The sequence below is a fragment of the Larimichthys crocea genome, chromosome III, assembly GCF_000972845.2.
Source record: "Larimichthys crocea isolate SSNF chromosome III, L_crocea_2.0, whole genome shotgun sequence".
Lineage (NCBI taxonomy): Eukaryota > Metazoa > Chordata > Actinopteri > Sciaenidae > Larimichthys > Larimichthys crocea.
The window spans coordinates 1541344-1560007 of record NC_040013.1 but is presented as its reverse complement, the minus strand read 5'-3'; the positions used below and the strand labels follow the sequence as shown (position 1 = coordinate 1560007).

Sequence of the window (18664 nt, the reverse complement as noted above, 5' to 3'; positions counted from 1 at the left end):
GACTTCAGAGTCTAATCTCGTTCTTTTTCCAGGTGGTGAAGACGTCCCTCTTTGTCAGGCCATGAATTAGTTTCATGGAGAGCAATCGGCGAATTTAAGACGCCACCTAACGTCTCAGAAACCGCCACCTGAAGTGTGTTTACCCTCCTTTCATCACCGATAATGAATAATTAAGAGGCTAACTCTGTGAAGAACTTTGTGCTCCTGTAAATTATTTAAAGGGTGTGTGTGTGTGTGTGTGTGTGTAAGACTGCAACCAACTGAATACCACTCACTCCGCCTTTCCAACCATGAAGCAGAAACTACAGAGGTTGCAGAACTCGAGCCAGCGTTTGGTTCGTCTGTTCTGGCTCGGCGTCCTCTGTAGATTTAACGGGCTCATTCAGAAACATGATATAGTCTTTGTGTAGGTGATTATAGACTCGTGAAAACTTGAATCTATAGATCTCACACGCCGGAGCTTCATGACAAAGAAGACACACGTCGTCATTTCATCAAAAGTTTCAAACGTTGAGACAGAAATCGACAAATTTAGACTGAAAACGTTTGGTGCAGCTCCGGACTGAGACGTTTGATGTCAGAACATCGTTTATCTTTTTTAACTTGCTCAGATTTCATCATTTTTCTGCTCTACGTGCTTCTAAATATGTAAATATACTACGGAGTTTTATTTTAAAAAATCAGCCAGATTCTGACTTCTGTGAGCTCGAGCTGCTCTGTGCAGGTTGATGTATTCTTGGCCGCTTATGAACCAGACCACGGTGACTGGAACAGCCACGATTAGCTCGGTGGAATCTGTCTGTAACGTTGACGTTGGTGTCTCGGACAGAAATTTTCCTCTGTGTGTGTGTGTGCACAAAGATTTCTGTGGATTGACGCTTAAAGCACGCCGTGGCAAACGATCCGCGAGTTTTTCCTCCCTCACTTGCTCAGACGTCGTCGTTCTTCAACAATCCAGGAGGTTTGTCGTCGGATCATCTGTTTCTTTTCTCTTTTGTAACCTTCTCTTCTTTCTGTGCCCTCAGGGATCATCGATCTTTCTCAGGTGCACTTACCTGTCCTGGTCCCTCCCTCTGCAGGGGCAGCCGGCTCCCCAATGGATCGCATCACCTACATCCCCGGGGGAACCGCCAACTTCCCTGGCAGGCCTTACACCACCTCTCCCATCTCACCCGGTACAGATCAGCTCACGCAGACTCCCCCCCAGGTTAAATCTGTTGCACTCGTATTGTTTTAATAATCGTCTCTGCCTTTGTTTGCAGGCTCCTCGCACATGAACAAGATGCAGGGCCAGTCTTCATCTTCAGAGCGAGAGCGCGAACGTGACCGAGAGAGGGAGAGGGACCGCGAGAGAGACCGCGAGCGCGAGAGAGACCGAGAACGGGAGAGGGAGAGGGAACGCGAGCGAGACCGCGAGAGAGACCGGGAACGAGAACGTGAGCGAGACCGGGATCGAGAGAGAGACCGAGACCGGGAGCGCGACCGAGAGAAGGGCAACATGGGAAACGTGGAGCACGCCCCCATCTGGAGACCAGGTGTGCAGGTGTTCTTTGAGCAACTCACTGTCAGCAGAAATTTGTGCATCTGTGAACTTGAACGTTCGTGCCCTGCAGGTACGGAGCACAGCTCGGCCACCAGCAGCAGCGGCGGCGTTAGACCTTCACCCCAACCGTACAGCCACCAGCACTCCCCGGTGTCCCCTCGTACCCAGGACAACGTGCAGCAGAGGCCGAGCGTCCTGCACAACACCGGGGGGAAACCCCTGTCCGTCAGCGAACACTCCAGCTCGTCTGTGTTTCGGTAAACTTTTTATTTATTTATTTTTAGGACATGAAGCGTCGACAGCGAGCGCATCTCGTTTGCTCAGTGTGTTTTTTTTTTCTTCTCCCCGTCAGGTCCATGCCCTCAGGGCCGACCCGCTACCAAGGTTACCCCGGCCACCTCCAAAGGACAGGCGTGCCCCCCGAGGCGTACCCGTCCGTCATGGACTCGGGCGTGGCCAAAGAGCAGAGTCGCGACGGAGGCAAAAACAGGAGCGGTTTACCCAAACACATGCAGGACCAACACGGCGGTAAATCTGACCCCAAGCTGTCCAGTGCCAGCCCAGGCGGGATATACCCGGGTTCCTATCCCTCGGCAACAAGCCGGCCGCAACACCTGCTGCCTCCCCAGTCGGATAACCCTCCCGGCCGCGGAGAAAGCGGTACACCTAGTAGGGAAAAGACTCAAAACAAACCGATGTCCATTCAGGAACAAGAGCTCCGAGTACTCGGTAAGACCACCATGACTGCGGCCAACTTCATAAACGCGATTATTATGCGTCAAATTTCTTGTGAAACGGGGATGCCAGAGACGGGCTCGCTTGTTGCCAGCGGCGCCACTGATGGTAAGACGCTCTGGATCCCAGGGTCCGCCCCCCCCCACCTCATCACCCAGACCCTCCCCCCCGTCAAGTCTGTGGCCTATTGCACGCTGTGGTGGTTGGCATTATCAAATCAGCCCAATTCATTTACATTTTGTTTTTCCTTCAATGCTCTTACTTTTTTGCTTTTTTTATTTTTATTTGTTAGTTTTTCTTTTACGGACTTAAAGACCACCGAGGGTGCCCTCTGGAAAACCTCTAGCCCGTCCACATTGGACCAAACCAGAGATCAATAATTAATAAATATTAACGGCTAACATTTTTCCATGAAGAAGATCCGAGGTGTCCTTTAAGGTGTCATTGGCGGGGACGTGAAGGCAGAAACATCTTTTTTGCTGCTTCCTTTTCTTTTTTTTGTTTTCTCGTTAAAGAGGATGTGACTTGAATTTAACATGTGGCACCTCCTCCTCCTCCTCCTCCTCCTCCTCCCTCCCATCCGGCTGCTCGCTTTAAAAATTTCACCACGTGTAGGTGAGCGTGACGAGAACGTCAATCAGCTCGTACGAGGCGCTCCTGTCGAAGATTCAGACGGGATCGAGGCCGACGCTCGCTCACTCTGATTCACTGTCTGTGTCGCTCAACACAAACCAAATGAAACCTCGTCTTGTTTCGTGTGTCGTCCACTTGAGTCAGTCTCCATAAGTCCCCACGTTCAAATGTCCAACTTCACAGCAGAAATAAACATGTTTACAGCCTGGTTTTCCCCCCACTTTGTTTATTTCATGAAGCAGCTTCTGACTCGAGACAGGGAGAAGTTTAATTTGGTTTGCGTCTGTTGTCTAACAGACAGAGACAGTGAATGAGAGTGAGCGACCGCTGCAGCAGCGTCTGATCCCATCTGAATTTAAACGTCTTACCGGCCACCAGACTGACGCCGCGGTGTCGCAGGGTGGGAAAGACGAGGGGGAGGGACGTGGATCAGCTGTCCGTCCAGGGCGGGAGGGGAGGGTACTGCAGCTTCTGGCCTCCCCCTCCCCTTCAAAATAAAACAATCTCTGCATGTTTATGGCTCACTGTAATTTTTACGATGATTTATTTTATTTTTATTTTCTCTTTGTTTCGTTTCCACACATGCCGAACGCTCAACACATCTCTCTCAATCAAGCTTCTGGGAGTTTGTCCTCCGTCATTTGGAATGTGATTTTTGTCTCTTGTTGTTTTTCTGCTTGTAGAGCGATGTGTCACGTCCGTACATATTTATATTTCTATTCACACGACGAGCCTGCAGGGCGAGTTCAAACGAGTGTCAACAGGAAGCATGACGAGAAGATCTCCAGGCAGATTTATTAATAGGGCGATGTCACCGACGATGTTGTTGACGCGAACCCAGAGCTCGCTGCTGCTGCTGCTGTTGTGGTCGCTACCTAACAACTAAAACCACCACAGCATCCTGTCGTATCCTCCGAGGAGGCGACTCGTCCTCTCTGGGAGTCCGATCCTGCCCCCCCGTGTGTTCAGCTGACATCGAAAAACAAGTAGTGAGGACTAGAAACAGACTCGCAGCCTCCCACAGAGGCTCAGCAATACAATAATGTGTTTATCGCAGCAGAGCTTCAGGATAAGAGTCAAGGAAAGGAGCTTCAGTGCTTCCTTTAGCAGACAAAGGACAGGAGGTAACGCCGTCATCTTTGACAGAACTCGTGTTTCTGTCCGAGCGGACGTGAGTCAGATTTTCTCCGTGTCCATAAATCCTGCAGTAAGAGCGCAGAGGAAGTGTTTTTGTAGTCCATCGTCTGCAGTTTGTAGTTTTCACTACAGGTCACGTCAGTAACGTCCGCCGTCGCATCACGACGCAGTCTAGTGTTTTCCATCGAGGAAAGGTGTTTAGGAGGTTAAAGCCTTGTTTCTGGTTAGCGCCGCGCTCGCTTGCTTCTTATGCAAAGAACACACACACACACACACACACACACACTCTGGCCTTTCTTTGAGCTTTCATGTGCAGACGCTCCATGAAATGTTTAACTTGCAGACATTTCTGAATCCAGCATGTTCTCATGAGCTTGTTTACAGATTTCTGTGTCAGTGCAGATCATGAACACTAACTTTTAACCTGTGTGTGGATGTAATCTGTGTGTGTGTGCGTGTGTGTGCGTGTGTGTGTGTGTTCTGTGTTGGACTCCCAGCTCAACAGAAGATGGAGCCTCTCGGCCCGTACCGTCCTCCGTCTGAGGAGAGGCTGTCCCCGGGCCAGCAGCCGCCGTCCCCCTGCGTTAAAGGCAGCCAGAGGGTGGTGACCCTGGCCCAGCACATCAGCGTGAGTCACGCGTGACGCACACAGCACGGTAACACACGCGGCAGCGTGAGTGTGTTTGATTTCTGACGCGGGTTTGTCCGAACAGGAGGTGATAACTAAAGACTACAGGCAGAGCCAGCAGCAGCAGACCTACCACGGCTCTCCGGTCCTGGACCTGACCCGTCCACCCAGTGCCTCCCAGCCTCCACCCACCTCACAGGAGTCGGCCCAGGGCTCCAGATATCCGGAGGGACTCGGCAGAGAACGCAACAGAGACCGGTAAGAGTCAGCGTCACACTCTAACACAGCAGACGCATCTGACCTCCGATCTGAGGGTGATGAAGTGTGTGTGTGTGTTCCTGCAGCTCTCCTCCTCAGCCCAAGACGTCACCGGTTTCAAACGACGGCATCGAGCCGGTGTCTCCTGCTGGAGCCAACTCCGAACCTGAAGTCCAGGGAGGGGGATCGTACGCCAACGAGCCGGGAGAGCAAGGGTGAGTCTGTCAACACGAGGCGAGCTCCACACACAAAACACGAGCCGTCAGGATGGTTCCACGCTTCAAGTTTAGATCCAATCCTGGACCTCTCGGCTTCCAGGTGATCCCACACCTGAGTGTGCACACACAAAACACCATGGACAGAGCTGCAGCTGATGCAAACGTCTAGTTAACATACTAACGTTTATGTCAGGATGTCTCGGTGTCGGAGTCACCAGGATTTGTTTAACTGGAGTTGGAGTTGTGTCTAGATCAGGGCTGGGTAATCGTTTAAACTACGTCAAAACGTCTGTGAGAGACGATTTCATCTCATGTGTTGACCCGGTTCTCCTCTCTCTCTCTCTCCTGCAGGATGGGCTCCCGTTCACCTCCCAACGCCTCCCAGCCTCCAGCTTTCTTCAGCAAGCTGACGGAGAACACGTCGGACATCGTGAGGTCGAAGAAGGAGGAGATGATCAAGAAGATGACCGTGGTGGGAAACGAGGGAGAGTTCAGTAAGTCCGACCCGAGAGCAGCGACGAGCCGACGAGTCGACAAACTGAAACTCTAAAGAAAAACTCTGTTTGACTTTCAGACGCAGGTCAGCCGGGAACCGAGATCTTCAACATGCCGGCGTCGACGACTGCAGGTACGACTCCATCCGTCCTTAACGTGGAGATGGAGGATGAGTGTGCACGCTCTGCTTCATCTTGAAACTCTCTCTCTCCTCTCAGGACCCGTGAGCGTTCGCTGCCACCCGACTCCGGAGACGCCCGGTAACTCCATTGGCCTGGAGGCGATCATACGAAAAGCGCTGATGGGGAAATACGACGAGTCCGAGGAACGATCTCCGTCCAACGCTGCGAACTCGATGAGTTCAGGCGGGTCGGGGATGACCGACGGACGAGCCGACGACTTCTTCTCACAAGGTGAGACTTCCAACTGAAGTCTCTCATATGCTCATGTCGGGTTGTTCTGGTTCTGTTGTTCTGGGTTCACACTCGGCCTCGTCTGTTTGCAGGCGGGGGAAAGTCCTCGAAGGGCAGCGGGCGCTCTAACGGGCGGAAGGCCAAATCTCCAGGACCGGGTCTGTCAGGCGGAGAGAGACCGTCCTCTGTGTCCTCGGTCCACTCTGAGGGAGACTGCAACAGACGGACTCCTCTCACCAACCGGGTCTGGGAGGACCGGCCTTCATCCACAGGTACCGACTGTTTCTCCATCGCCCCTCGTCGATCCTCTAACGAGGAAACGTCCTGACGTTTCTGTCTCTCCGCTCAGGTTCCACCCCGACCCCCTTCCCGTGTAACCCGCTCATCATGCGGTTCCCCAGCGGGACGGTGTCGGCTCCCTCCCCGTCCTCGGGCGGCCAGCCCGGAGGTCCGGGTCCCGGGTTAGGTCCTGGACAGGGCCGGTCCTGGGAGGAAGAACCCAAACCTCTGCTCATGTCTCAGTACGAGACGCTGTCTGACAGCGAGTGACCCAGAAACAGGACCCCCGCTAACACACACACACACACACACACACACACACCGACCCGCTCCACCATTCCTCCGTCAGTCCGTCACACACACTGAGCAGGACGAGCTGGAACGCTGCTGCTGCTGCTCCGCGTGTCGGCGTGCACGTGTGTGTGTGTGTGTGTGTGTGTGTTAGCGTGTGTGTTTGCACATACGTGTTCACTCCAGGACTCGAAAAGGACAAATCACTTCTTTACTTTCATTTTTTTTTTACTACTTTTCCTCACTGGCCTTATCAAACAGACACATCGACCGCTCTCATGTGCCGGCGGCGGCGCTCTAAGTGACAGATTTCTCTGACCTGAGAGCAGCGATGGCGGTTGTTGTTGTTGTTGTTGTTGGCGGCGGCGGTTGTTGGCGAGGACCCTCTCACGTCTGTGCACCGCTACCACTACAAGAGGACGGCAAGGAGATCCACACCCTGTTTATTCTGTTGTTTCTTTCTTTTAAACCCAGTCCTGTGTTTGGAACGTGAGCTGAGACCTTTAGTACTTTTTGATGGTGAACTTTCGATGGTGTCATTTTGTTGTCTATTATCTGCATTGATGTATTTTTGGGGGGGTGGGGGCGGGGGTAGGGGGGCGGGAACAAGACGGCGGCGGCGGGCGGGCGGGGTCAGAGATTGTTATTGCGGGAGGGTCATATCATTGGTTTACAGGGTAAACATGCTGTTCATTGCTGATGTCATATTATTAAGGAGGGTCCTGAGGAAGGAAGGAGACGGCGGCGACGGCCTGTTGACTTCAGGCGCCATGACGACGATGATGATGATGATGATGATGATGATGATGATCTGCCAGACGGACGGCACTGAAACGAGTGACACTTTCTCACTGTTTTTATATTAACCATGTCTGTGTTTGGATATTAAGCACTTAGTTTGTCAGTCTGTCTGTTCACGATGGCATTTTTAAAAGAGTCGACAGAAGCCGCCCACGTCACGGGCGGAGCTCTCCTCGAAAAAAAAAAACGTTTCATTTTCGTCTCCCACACTCAAAAAAAAAGAGAAGAGAAAAAAAAGCGACAATCACATTTCAAGTGAACGACGTCGACGTCGACTGGACGCCGCTTTGAACCCGGTGCAGACCAACCTTAAAGCTGCTCGACGACGAACTCGCAGAGTTTGTTCGCATTCAAGAGGTGACGACAACAAAAAGCCATCTTTCTTTCTACGACCCGCCTTCGGTCCACAGCGGCGGCGGCATCAGCTTAACCCGCTACAATCCCCCGTCTAGGAGCTGTTGTTGTGACAGTCTGACCTCTGACCTTTTTCACTGCCCAGACCAGGAGCTGACTCCCTTCAGCTCCTCATCCAGGCAGATGTTTTTGTACAGTTATGAGATATTCCTAGTGTTAAGTGCCATTTATTTTACATATACAGTACTGAAGTTACCAAGTGACGCACAACTTTTTCTTTTAGCCCCCACGACAGAGTTCGTTCTGTCCACGCAGGGAAATCTGAAACAAAACAAACGAAACGTCCTTTTTTTTAAAAATATAAAGATAAATGTTTTTTTCTTTTTCCAAACATCAGCCTTAGCTTCTTTTAACTGTTCCACCCGGGCCGGCATCAAGTGTACTTCATCGCTGCTGCTGCTGGTTAGAGGAGGTCGAGGGGGGACGGCGTGACGTTAAACTTAGTCGACGCGTTCTCGCGGTATCGTTCATTTCTCGCCCTCCGTGTAGACGAAACGTTTCGTGATTCTCGTGCAAACCCAGGACGATTCGGCGGCGGCGTACCTCTATATCTGTAGTCTGACTTCTTATTTTTTCGTCCTCTTTAAACTGAAAACACGACTGTTATAGGACTACCTCCTCCTCCTCTCTCCCTCCCTGAATCCTCTTCAGCACGCCACACCTGCAGAAGAAGCTCAGCCATGTTTTAGTTTGTCTGATGGAGGTTCGAGCCGGGCGCCGTGCGTGTTTATCGTTTATCCACTGATTGAATTGAAGAATGTGACGGTAAAAAAAAAACAAAACAGACTAAGCCATATCCAGCTGTTCCCTAAACCGATGACAGACTAAACGTGTTTTTAAAAAAGTATAAAATGAATTTTAACGTGCATCCATTTTTCTTTTTTTGTTTCTTTTGATTCCACAAATCAGAAAAAAATTCAAGTTGATTGCCGATGTGTTCACTGTCCGAGGGTTGGTTGTTGGCGGGAGGGAAGGATCGACAAACATTACATACATTGTTCAACCATTTTTGTGCATAATGATTTTTTTTTTATTATAACCCACTGTATAATAGCAAGGATTGTATATAAAACTGAAGAGATGTAAATATTTATGTGGCTTGCTTCAAAGGTCGGTATTCTGAGGAGATAAAAACAGGAAAAAAAACAAAACAAAAGAAATATTCACATGGTTAAAATTCTACATGCCCACCAGCAAGCTTTGTGGATAGCAGTGTAAAAATGGAAAACAAAAAAGACACTGCCTTAATGTTTAAATAAAAAGCTTATTGCCATTCATCGTCTCGGGGTCGCCTCATTTAAAGGAGTCAGTGATGAATGTGAAGAGCCAGCAGGGGGCGCTGTCAGCGTATTTTTAAAGGTTGATAAAAGGAGATCCTTCATCTGTATCATGTCCGTTATGATGCCGTGCTTGCAGCTCAAAGGACTGGTAAATGTTTCTGCGATGTGTGATTTAATATTTAAAAAAGGATGAAAACCTAAAAGGATTGGCTGCTTGTTGTGCAGAGATCTGAAGGAACCGTCAGATCAAAACTTGTTTTCAATCAAGAAAATATTCCGTTAAAAAAGGGAGACATAAGAAGTAAAGAATCCAGATCAATGCATATCATCAAAAAACATTTTGTTTATCGGTTTCTTCGTCTACAACATTAAAAAACAGTAAATTTATAAGCAGAAAACCCTTCGTCTACAACATTAAAAAACAGTAAATTTATAAGCAGAAAACCCATAAATCATGAAGTATTTTAATTTGTTGCCTCCTGAAGTGAACAGTGTTAACAAAAATATAGACATAAATAATATAAATAATCCAGCATAACTTTAATCATTTCCGTTTCTTTCCGCTCTGCATGTGTGGTTCCCACTCTAATTGTTCTTTTTGTAGAGTTATGAGTACAGGCTTTTCACATTTTCTAATAGTTCACTATTAGAAAGTCTGATACTGGCCTGTTTATCACAATTTCCACATCCAAACTTGAAGAAATAACTCAAAAATATAAAATAAAACTTTTGTTTTTGCTCCTAGAAATAACTCAAAAATATAAAATAAAACTTTTGTTTTTGCTCCTTTTTTTAATGAGTTAAAGTCAAAGATCTAAATCTTCGTCTCTGCAAATAATATGATGTTCAAATCTGTGTTATTATCCATCCACCTGACAGGTGTCATATCGTCATAGTGCTCACGATAAAAGGACAGTCTTGTTTTCATTGAGTGCAGTTGTTGGAGTGTATCAGTAGATGAAGAGCAAATCCAGGTCAGCTTTCTCTGAGAAGGGTTCAATCAGGGGACTTGGTTGTAGCTCCATGAAGACGCTTCACTTCTTATCCAAAGAGGCTTCTCCGGTTCTGACTGACTGGTGGGGAGATCGTTGACCGGGCCGTTGTTTGTTTCCACTTAGTTTGGTGCTACTTACTGTGACGACTGTTATCCAAGTCGTCTAAGTCACCTGAGGCCCGGTGTGGACGACGGTCGTCACAAGAGGTGATTCGTCCACACCGGACCTCAGGTGATCTTAACAACTTGGACAACAGTCGCCACAGTAACAATAAGCACTACCAAACTAACTGGAAACCATAACGAGCCTACGGTGTGGACGACGGTCGCCCGAGTCCTTAGAGTCACCTGAGGTCACCTCTGTTGAGACCTCAGGTGACATAAACGACTTGGACAGCACTCATCACAACAAGTAGCACCAAACAAAAGGCCCAGTCTCCGATCCTGCCTTGGTTTAAATACTCTCCCCACCTCTTGAATGAGAGCTGAAACATCTTCACAGATCTACAACCAAGTCCATATGCCCCAGAATGAACCTTTCTCATGGATAAAACATTATTTATGTTGTGGGGACTTCTTGTTCTGGAGGAAAGTCTTCATGAGTGTACATCTGCATCCCATATTTTACTGCTAAGCAGGTTAAAAGTTTGGACTTGATGTCAGGACCTGTTCCTCTTTCTTTCAAACTGTGCATGAATCAAACAAACGTACTCGACACCAGAATCAGGGTTTGGGAATCGCTTGTATCTTTTTATTCAATCAGGATATACATCTTTTTTTTAAATAATTTCCTTTTGATCAGAACAGGAACGATGATTTGACGTACAAAAATATAAAGAATTATGAAGTGCCTCGATGCCACATATACAACAGGAAAATATTTTACAGTAACAAAATCAAGTGTTAGGAAACGCAGAAAGTATCTCACATAAAACCAACGGATTCAAACTTGACGACACCCACCAACTTTCTCTCACCGCTCTCGGACCATCGACACTTCGCAGAACTCTCCGTCATCTTACCAGAAACGTTACAACACTCATCTTTAGTCTTTGCTACTTGCTTGTTCCCTCATTTAAAAGACCTCGTACAGTACCCGTCCTACAGTACTGATGCACCGCCTCCACGTACCTCCGTCACCATCGCACATGAACCTGGAGGGTATTTCAAACCGAAAATAACAAGACCGTGGGAAAAAATCGGGAATACACATTTGCAATGAAATAAAACTGAAATCTAAGAAAGATTTGAGGTAAAGTCTGAAGTTTCAATATTTGCCATGTTCAATAATCTAAATATATATATATTTATATATAAGACAGACACAAAAAGAAGTCACGAAAACGCTCGATAAAAATCTATTTTACATCTTCAACAGGGAAAAGTTTGATGTTTGATGTTTTTTCGGATCAGAACCTGAACAATTCGACCCGAAACACTCAACTACACCAGCTATTCGCAACTCCACGGCGAGTTTTACGCGTTTACCAGGTGGAAAATGAAACAATCGGGATGTACGCAAACTAATTCTTAGTTTTCTAATTGTGTTATTGTTATACGATTTATGATTGTGCATGTCTGTAGTGTTTTATTTGAATTTAATAAGTTTCATGCTTCAAAAACCAAAAGTAGTTAAGACCCTTTAAGAAAAATCATTTAGTTTATAAGTTGTGACGCTATAGTGACTTCATGTTTAACGTTAGCTTGTTATTACGTTAGCTGCAGATGTTTCCATCCACCAGTTTACACATTACTCGAGTCTTTTGAAACTGACGCTGATGCTAAAGTAACAATTTAAACATTAAATCATTGAACATTATTGACCAAATAACGTTAGTAGTCACATATTTTTCAATGCACGCACTTTAAACAGTAAAGTTAATAATGTTAGTTTGCTATATTTATAAAACTAAAGCTAAATCTGTAAATGTATTATTTATTAATTTATGCTTCAAGTCGCGATGCTACAGTGCCGCCTTGTTTAACATTAGCTTGCGCTACATTGTTGACTTTTGGACAGAGCTGCAAACGTTTCTCGTTTCTCAAATCTTTACTAGTTTGAAACACTTTTAAAAAAATCTAATTTCACTAAAGTAACAACAACAGTCCCTTAAATTATTAAACACTGTGGTCAAAATGTCAGACGTAATGACCGAATAACGTTAGCTACATTAGCATAGTCACATATTGGATGAAACGCTGAAAAACATTTATTTTTCAATGTACGCGCTTTAAACGAAAACTTACTATATTTATAAAACTTCAAGCAGCTAAATCTGTAAATGTATTATTTATGAAGTTATGCTTTAAGTTGCGCGCGATGCTACGTTGCCGCCTTGTTTAACGTTAGCTTGCGCTACGTTGTTGACTTTTGCAAACGTTTCTCGTTACTCAGTTTTACTAGTTTGAAACTTTTTAAAAAGTTACAACAACAATCCCTTAAAATATTAAACACTGTGGTCAAAATGTCAGACTTACTGACCAAATAACGTTAGCTAGATTAGCATAGTCACAGATTGGATGATTGTTGTTTTTCAATGTAGCGTTTTAAACGAAAGCTAACGGTGTTGACTTTAGGACAGAGCTGCAAACGTTTCTCTTGACTCAAATCTTTACTTGTTTTAGTAAATCACTGGGACCCTTTGTTAGTTTCATGCACAAATGTAGCGATTGTTTTTTTACGAGTAGCTGGTGCCACCGAGTCTTTTGTCTTTGGATTTTGAGAAGTTGATTGTTGTTTTTCTGTTTGTTTGACTCGTATGGAGAAGTAGATGAGTGAGACTTCGGTACAGTTTGTCCAATACACAATGAGTTGTGACAGAGAAGTTGAATACTTCCCCCCTGATTGTCAATTTTTTATTTTTATGGTGCTTTTCCGTGTTGACAAGCTCCAGCATCTGGCTCCAAAGCAGGTTAAAGACAAACTTGTTACACTGATTGAAACAAAGCAAACATCTCGTAGCTATAGATGATGTGGTTCTACACCCACACGGTCCTGATGAAGCAGATTAACTTGAGTTTCTAAGCGTTTAAACTCTTAATAAATAATAATTCCCAAACTTCATTAACTGACTTTTCACCAAAACACCAATATCCAACCAAAATATTCAAATATCTCCCTTTTTGTAATTGTGCTGTCGTCCTTCCTGTGATCAAACTTGATTTTTAGAGACTGGACTCTGGTTCTGCTGAATAAACAAGACAGTTAAATTCGTTAAATGATTGAAATAGACAAGCTGCTGTTTTTTTTTTTTTGAATGTGTTAACTTGTAAAACAAGAAGCGTGTTCGTACAAAGAGACAAACTGTTCAAACTATCTTTGGTCCGATTCTTTTTTTTCACACGTAGCGCTGAAATTCCCCCCTGCAATGCCAAAGTCCACAGAGAGAGGACCGTGTTATAACAAGTGCAATAAAGCCACATTAGAAAGCTTTGCATTGGTGTGACGGGGTTTTTGCGGCAGGCTCGGCTAAAAATCCACGACATCTACGATCTGATTGTCACCTTAGGTTTCAATCCGACCCGAAGGAGAGCAAAGGCCACCAATTTGTCAGCTCTTGTATTAAATAAGACATTAACCATTGAAGTGCAGCTTTAAACTGCCAGAGGACCGACTCCCTTTTTTAAAGACTGCATCAGTAGAAAGTCTAAATATCACTAAAGGGTTCCCAGAGTTTCCTCCATGGCGAGTAAAGATGGTGGATTCTGAAGTATTTCCCTTTCAACAGGGGCCTTCCCAAGTTCCTCGTCCTCCAAAAACAAAATAAGATGATCACCAGGTAGCCCCCTTTCCATGTGCTCCACGGGCTTGGACCCCCTACAGGTCCTCTGTGTAGATGATACAGGGACTAGTATCCTCACTCGACTCCAGCTGCACCGTGGAGACAAACCAGCGGCGTGAACCCGCGGCGTTGTAGTTGAGCGTGGTGCGGTAAGTGTTCTTGGCATGTTTCGGATAAATGATGGTGGTGCTCTGGTAGCTGATGGGTTTCTGCCTCGGCTCCAGGTACACCTGGGATTTGTAGCTCCTCCAGGTGCAGTTCCGCACCGCCACGACCGTCTCGCTGAAGGAGGTGGCCGTGGGAACGGGGGCGCAGTAGACCTGGTCCCGGTAGTGCTTGTCGGAGTCGTACTTCACCTCTGAGTTGCACCTGGAAAAGAGGAGAGGATGTTTAGGAACTAGGACTGATCACTAGGTGGCAGTGTTGACAAGAAAATGTTGCTGTCTCCATGTGTCAAAGGTCTCTTACTTGATTTCCTGCTCCGGTTTGGGGTTGACCTTGATGCTTTCCCCGAAGAACACGGGGTGCATGCGATTCTTCAGGTCGGTTCCTGTGGAGTTGAGCAGCAGGTAGGGCAGCTGTGCAGAGAGGAAACACAAAGAAAAACATCCATGAAGTGTTTGCAACCAGCCTGCCAACGTGTCCAGAGAGATGCCGAGTGTTTGGGGGGGTTCCAGCAGAGCCAAATTAAAAACGCCGCACTCCCCCACCCTCGGTGGGGAAACGAGCTCCTTGATCCGCCCTCACGAGAAGTCGCCTCGTCGATGGCACAACAACAGTTAAGACGAGCAAACAGCAGGCAGAGCGACACTTCCATTTCAGTTCACTTAATTAGACTGTGTGGGCCCGGCCAAATGAAGTGTCGGTGGTAAACTGCGGTTCACAGAGACGCGGCGTGACCCGCGGACAGATGTGGACTGAAAACAGGCGACAGATGTTGGACCTACGGTAGCTACAGAAATGACAGACTGAGGGTGAGACAAGTCTCAAACCTCAGACACATCCAACGTGTCTTTGTCATGTTTCTTGATTCTTCTGACTTTCAGGCTGTCGACCTTCCTCAAGTTTTTACCTGCTGAGCCACATTCAAACACACGTAATCCATATTTTCAGAAAATGGACCCTAAAACCTAAAAGATGTTGTTTTCAGGTGTCCTTAAAACAACAAAAATGTTTACTGCCACAAAAACCAGAAAAAGTTATTGTTTTTCAAATTGAAACGGGATCATCGTCATTAATTTCCTTAAAATAGTTATGCTCTGAATGAATGAGGAGCTCGAGTTGTTTGTGGCACTAAAATCTGGTTCCTGATCAGTTCTCTGGAGACTTCAGGAAGGGGAGGGTGACACACGGGGGTTGCAATCCAGCAACTAAACCGCCCCTGAATCCTACTACACTGATCCGTTAAAGGTTCTGATCACTGGATCATTAAGTCGATCATAACATGTTGAACAACTTTTGTAATTGTAAAGGTGAATATTGTGCAACGACTGAACCAGTCCATAAGATTTAGTGCCACCTAGCAGTGAAGTTACACATTGCAACCAAATGAATACTCTCTCCTCACGCCTCACCCTCTCCTTCCAAGCACGTCAGACAGTTTGCAGACACACGGGATGTTTTAAAGTCATTTACCAAATTGTCACATATCAAACCTCGAATGAACTCCAGGAGAAAAACGACTGACACTAAATTTTGGGAAGAACTTGATGATGAATTGTTCTGATCAGTAAAAGGTTCCATGAAGTTCTAACTTTTATTTTTAAAGGTTTAGAGCTACAGTGTTCGTCAGACAAAATGTTTTCTGACGTCCATAACTTCAGCAAATGTTTGTCCTGGATGTGAGTTTCATGCTGATTTCACCTGCGGTGGATTTATGATGATGACCCAGGTCTGCCTGACCTTTGACCTCTGAGCGTCCCCTGTGGACTCATAAGGACTCTCGAGCAGAGACACGCGGTGAAGCGAGAAGGTCGTGATTGACGCGTGTCCAAGCTGAGCGGTCTGAATCACCGCGGCCTGTGAGGACGCTCTCGTGTTACAGAGCCTGTCACATGCCACTGCAGGAGACGAGCAGGAACAGGCCAAGGGCACGACGGTCCTCACCGTGCAGCTCAGGCCGTTTTCTGGAAAAACCTCCACGATGCTCCGGCACGGAGAGCATCCCAGGTATTTCTCCACGGTGTGTTCTGGCAGAGCAAACACTGTGAATGGAGGGAGGTGGATCCCCCCCAGTGTGCACACAAAGCACCACCACCACCACCACCACCCTACTTGGAAGTTTCTGCCCAGGAAAAATAGTCTGCAGCTGAACAACCCACACAGAGTACAATGCACAATGCAGAGCTGCAGAGAGACGCCAACACAAACACACCTTCTCCTCCAGCTCAGGCCTGTTTGCAGAAGCAGAGACTGATCCTCGCACAGATCAGCCGACGCTTCTCGTGCATCTCGTCCTGATTTCAGATTCACATCTGCACAAACTGTGAGCGGGAAAACAGACGAGTGTTTATCCACGTTTTAATTTAGAAGTGAGAGGTCATCAAACACTTACGCAACCCGGCCTGCAGCCGCCCTAACGAGCCCTCGCACCCCCCGAAATAGAACAGGAGGATTGTTCCTACAAAAACAACACAGGAATAGAAAAAACTGAAGACCACGACGAGGAGGGGCTCCTATCAGGACCACGACGCAGAGGAGTCCTTCTAATCTGGACCTCCTCCACCTCCACCAGAGGATTACAGGAGCTCTCTGTCTTTTTGTTTTTTTTTGGTCTGTTTCAAGCAAATCAATGTCACGCGAGCTCCCAGGATGCAGCGCTGCATTTCTGAGGCCTCCCTCAGAGACTTTAAAAGCCACCTGAACCTGCGCAGACATGTCCAAGACCTGAAGACTGGGAGTGACCCTGGAAATGATTTTGAATCAGCCGTGACGGCTGGATGTGTCACGACCTCAGACACATGAACGCTGATGTTAAATATCGTGCACAGCAGCTTTAAGATCAGCTGTGACCTGAACATGCTGCATTTGTCTTAATATCCGTCTGCGTGCAGAGCTGCAGATACCTGACGCTGTTTTTTTTACTGATCCTGTTTTCTGTCTTGCTGCCGTCGCTTCAGCTTTCATTCATTTTCAGGTGTTTTCTCTCTAAGCCGCATGCAGACCTCCTCTAAACATTAACACGAGCTCCACAGACCTTCAGACGTCTGTTAATGTCACAGTCGGTGCACTGAGCGAGGCCTGCTCCTCCTCTGAGACATGAAACAGATCTGTGAAGGACTCACGGGACAAACAAAGGGTTAAATTCCTCATGTGCGAGGAAGTGGCTTCACTTTAAAGGGTCACACACGAAGGAAGCTCTGATCTAATGAACTAACTCTGCCCGGACGGCTTATTTGAAGCTTTTATTGAAGCCTGATCAAACTTAGACCGTCCAGATCTGATCACAACACACTTCAACCTGACTGTCACCTCACAGGGAGCCCCTACAATCCCAGCAGGGACCCCTGGGAGTCCCTGGACCCCCCCAAGTTTTAGACCTGGATCTGATCTCTGTGGCTAAAAGCGGCTCAGCTGATGCAGAAATGTGCAGGACTGTTGAGGCATCTTCTGCAGCACAAGTGCAACATCAGAGGTTTGCATGAAGGAATGAGAGAGAGAGAGAGAGAGAGAGAGAGAGAGAGAGAGCTTCCAGATGTTGAATCTGTTTCTGGCTGAACTAACCCGCTCTCAGATTTTCAGCTCCTCTCACAGCAGCGTCATTATTTCTCCATTATGCTTCCACAAACCCTCCAAAAACCCTTAAAGAACATAAAACAAACGTGTTTTCTCACCAGTTTGCCTTCTCTGCTCTCCTTTCTATAATATCCATGATGGCCCTCGACGGGCGTCGTGCAGCTGCCGGAGCGCGACTCGATCAGCCCCGGGGAGAGGGAGCAGAAGGGCGGACTGGGACTAGGGGGCAACCCCGAATCCGGACTGTCGAGCAGCCCTTCTCGGTTCTTTCCTTTCAGGCTATCATCCATCGCTTGTAAATGTAGGTGCCCCACCATTTCTGGGACGACTCAAGTCAAAAAGAAAAAACCCACAGAGCCACACGAAGTCTGGACGCGCTCCGAGCTGCTGCGCGCTCCGGAGACGCAAAGAAACCAGAGCGACTGTTTCCCAGCAGGACTCCTGCAAACAGAGACAAGCAGCGTTAGGATCGGAGCCACAGGTGTGAACCCGAGTCCACACCGACTTCAAATCAGCCGTTATGTCGCTTTAAACGGTGCCGTACCTGCGCGCCGTGAAGCGTCCACCTTTTTAAAATCCCCGAAGATATTCCAACCAAGGAGCGAAAACAGACTTTAAACTTTCAAACCCAGCAGACTGAGACTCCGCAGCGAGAAGTGATTTCATAAAACTCCTCAGAATTAAATTCAACGACGCCAGAAAACTAAAAGTTGGACCGTGCGTCTGGCACCGATCTGCGCTGCGCTCCTCTGCGCTGCGCTCTGACTGTGCGAGTGTGTCGGTGGGAGTGTGTGTGTGTGTGTGTGTGTGTGTGTGTGTGTGTGTGTTCCTCTAATGATCCTGCCAGGCTTTTTTTTTTTCTGCACCTGGATCCAGTCCAGCCCTCATGATCTGGATCTGAGGTGCCTTTGAGCAACACACATGAAGGTTTTTATTTATAATTAGCAATAATTAATTACGTAATAATAAATAAAAAAAAACACTGTTCACAGCAGCAGGTTATTACAAAATAAAGTTAATTAGTCTGT

The 18664-nt window shown here is 47.1% G+C and overlaps 2 protein-coding genes across 9 annotated transcripts in view; one reads left to right on the top strand and one right to left on the bottom strand.

Moving 5' to 3' along the window:
* Positions 1–6661, top strand: part of ncor2 (nuclear receptor corepressor 2) — an 82725-nt gene extending 76064 nt beyond the window's left edge. For 5 of the 7 annotated variants that reach the window (XM_027277590.1, XM_027277591.1, XM_027277589.1 and 2 more), the window contains 12 exons: positions 1026–1175; positions 1263–1535; positions 1614–1800; positions 1896–2386; positions 4546–4676; positions 4762–4934; positions 5021–5149; positions 5504–5646; positions 5727–5780; positions 5866–6060; positions 6153–6332; positions 6410–6661. In XM_027277590.1, coding sequence (XP_027133391.1) covers positions 1026–1175; positions 1263–1535; positions 1614–1800; positions 1896–2386; positions 4546–4676; positions 4762–4934; positions 5021–5149; positions 5504–5646; positions 5727–5780; positions 5866–6060; positions 6153–6332; positions 6410–6609 — 2306 coding nt within the window. In that variant the 3' untranslated portion in view covers positions 6610–6661. The remainder of the gene's footprint in view (positions 1–1025; positions 1176–1262; positions 1536–1613; positions 1801–1895; positions 2387–4545; positions 4677–4761; positions 4935–5020; positions 5150–5503; positions 5647–5726; positions 5781–5865; positions 6061–6152; positions 6333–6409) is intronic. The other 2 variants (XM_027277595.1, XM_027277596.1) reach the window with 2 other exon arrangements.
* Positions 6662–10842: 4181 nt separating this feature from the next.
* Positions 10843–18447, bottom strand: rflna (refilin A). 2 transcript variants are annotated; one of them, XM_010748927.3, is made up of 4 exons: positions 18181–18447; positions 17735–18077; positions 14370–14479; positions 10843–14270 (listed from the first exon to the last, which is right to left on the bottom strand). In XM_010748927.3, the coding sequence occupies exons 2-4, from the start codon at positions 17951–17953 to the stop codon at positions 13937–13939; spliced, it is 663 nt and encodes a 220-aa protein (XP_010747229.1). In that variant the 5' UTR covers positions 17954–18077; positions 18181–18447; the 3' UTR covers positions 10843–13936. The 2 variants fall into 2 exon arrangements, with proteins under 2 accessions (XP_010747229.1, XP_019115012.1); XM_019259467.2 differs by having other exon boundaries at positions 17735–18447.
* Positions 18448–18664: the final 217 nt, after the last annotated feature.

Coding starts and splice junctions, on each gene's coding strand:
- rflna (XM_019259467.2), bottom strand. CDS start 17,953: ATGGTGGGGCACCTACATTTACAAGCGATGGATGATAGCCTGAAAGGA. Junction 14,480..17,734: donor AGAGCAGAGAAGGCAAACTG/GTGAGAAAACAC, acceptor CTCTCTGCACAG/CTGCCCTACCTGCTGCTCAA. Junction 14,271..14,369: donor AAACCGGAGCAGGAAATCAA/GTAAGAGACCTT, acceptor CCTCTTTTCCAG/GTGCAACTCAGAGGTGAAGT.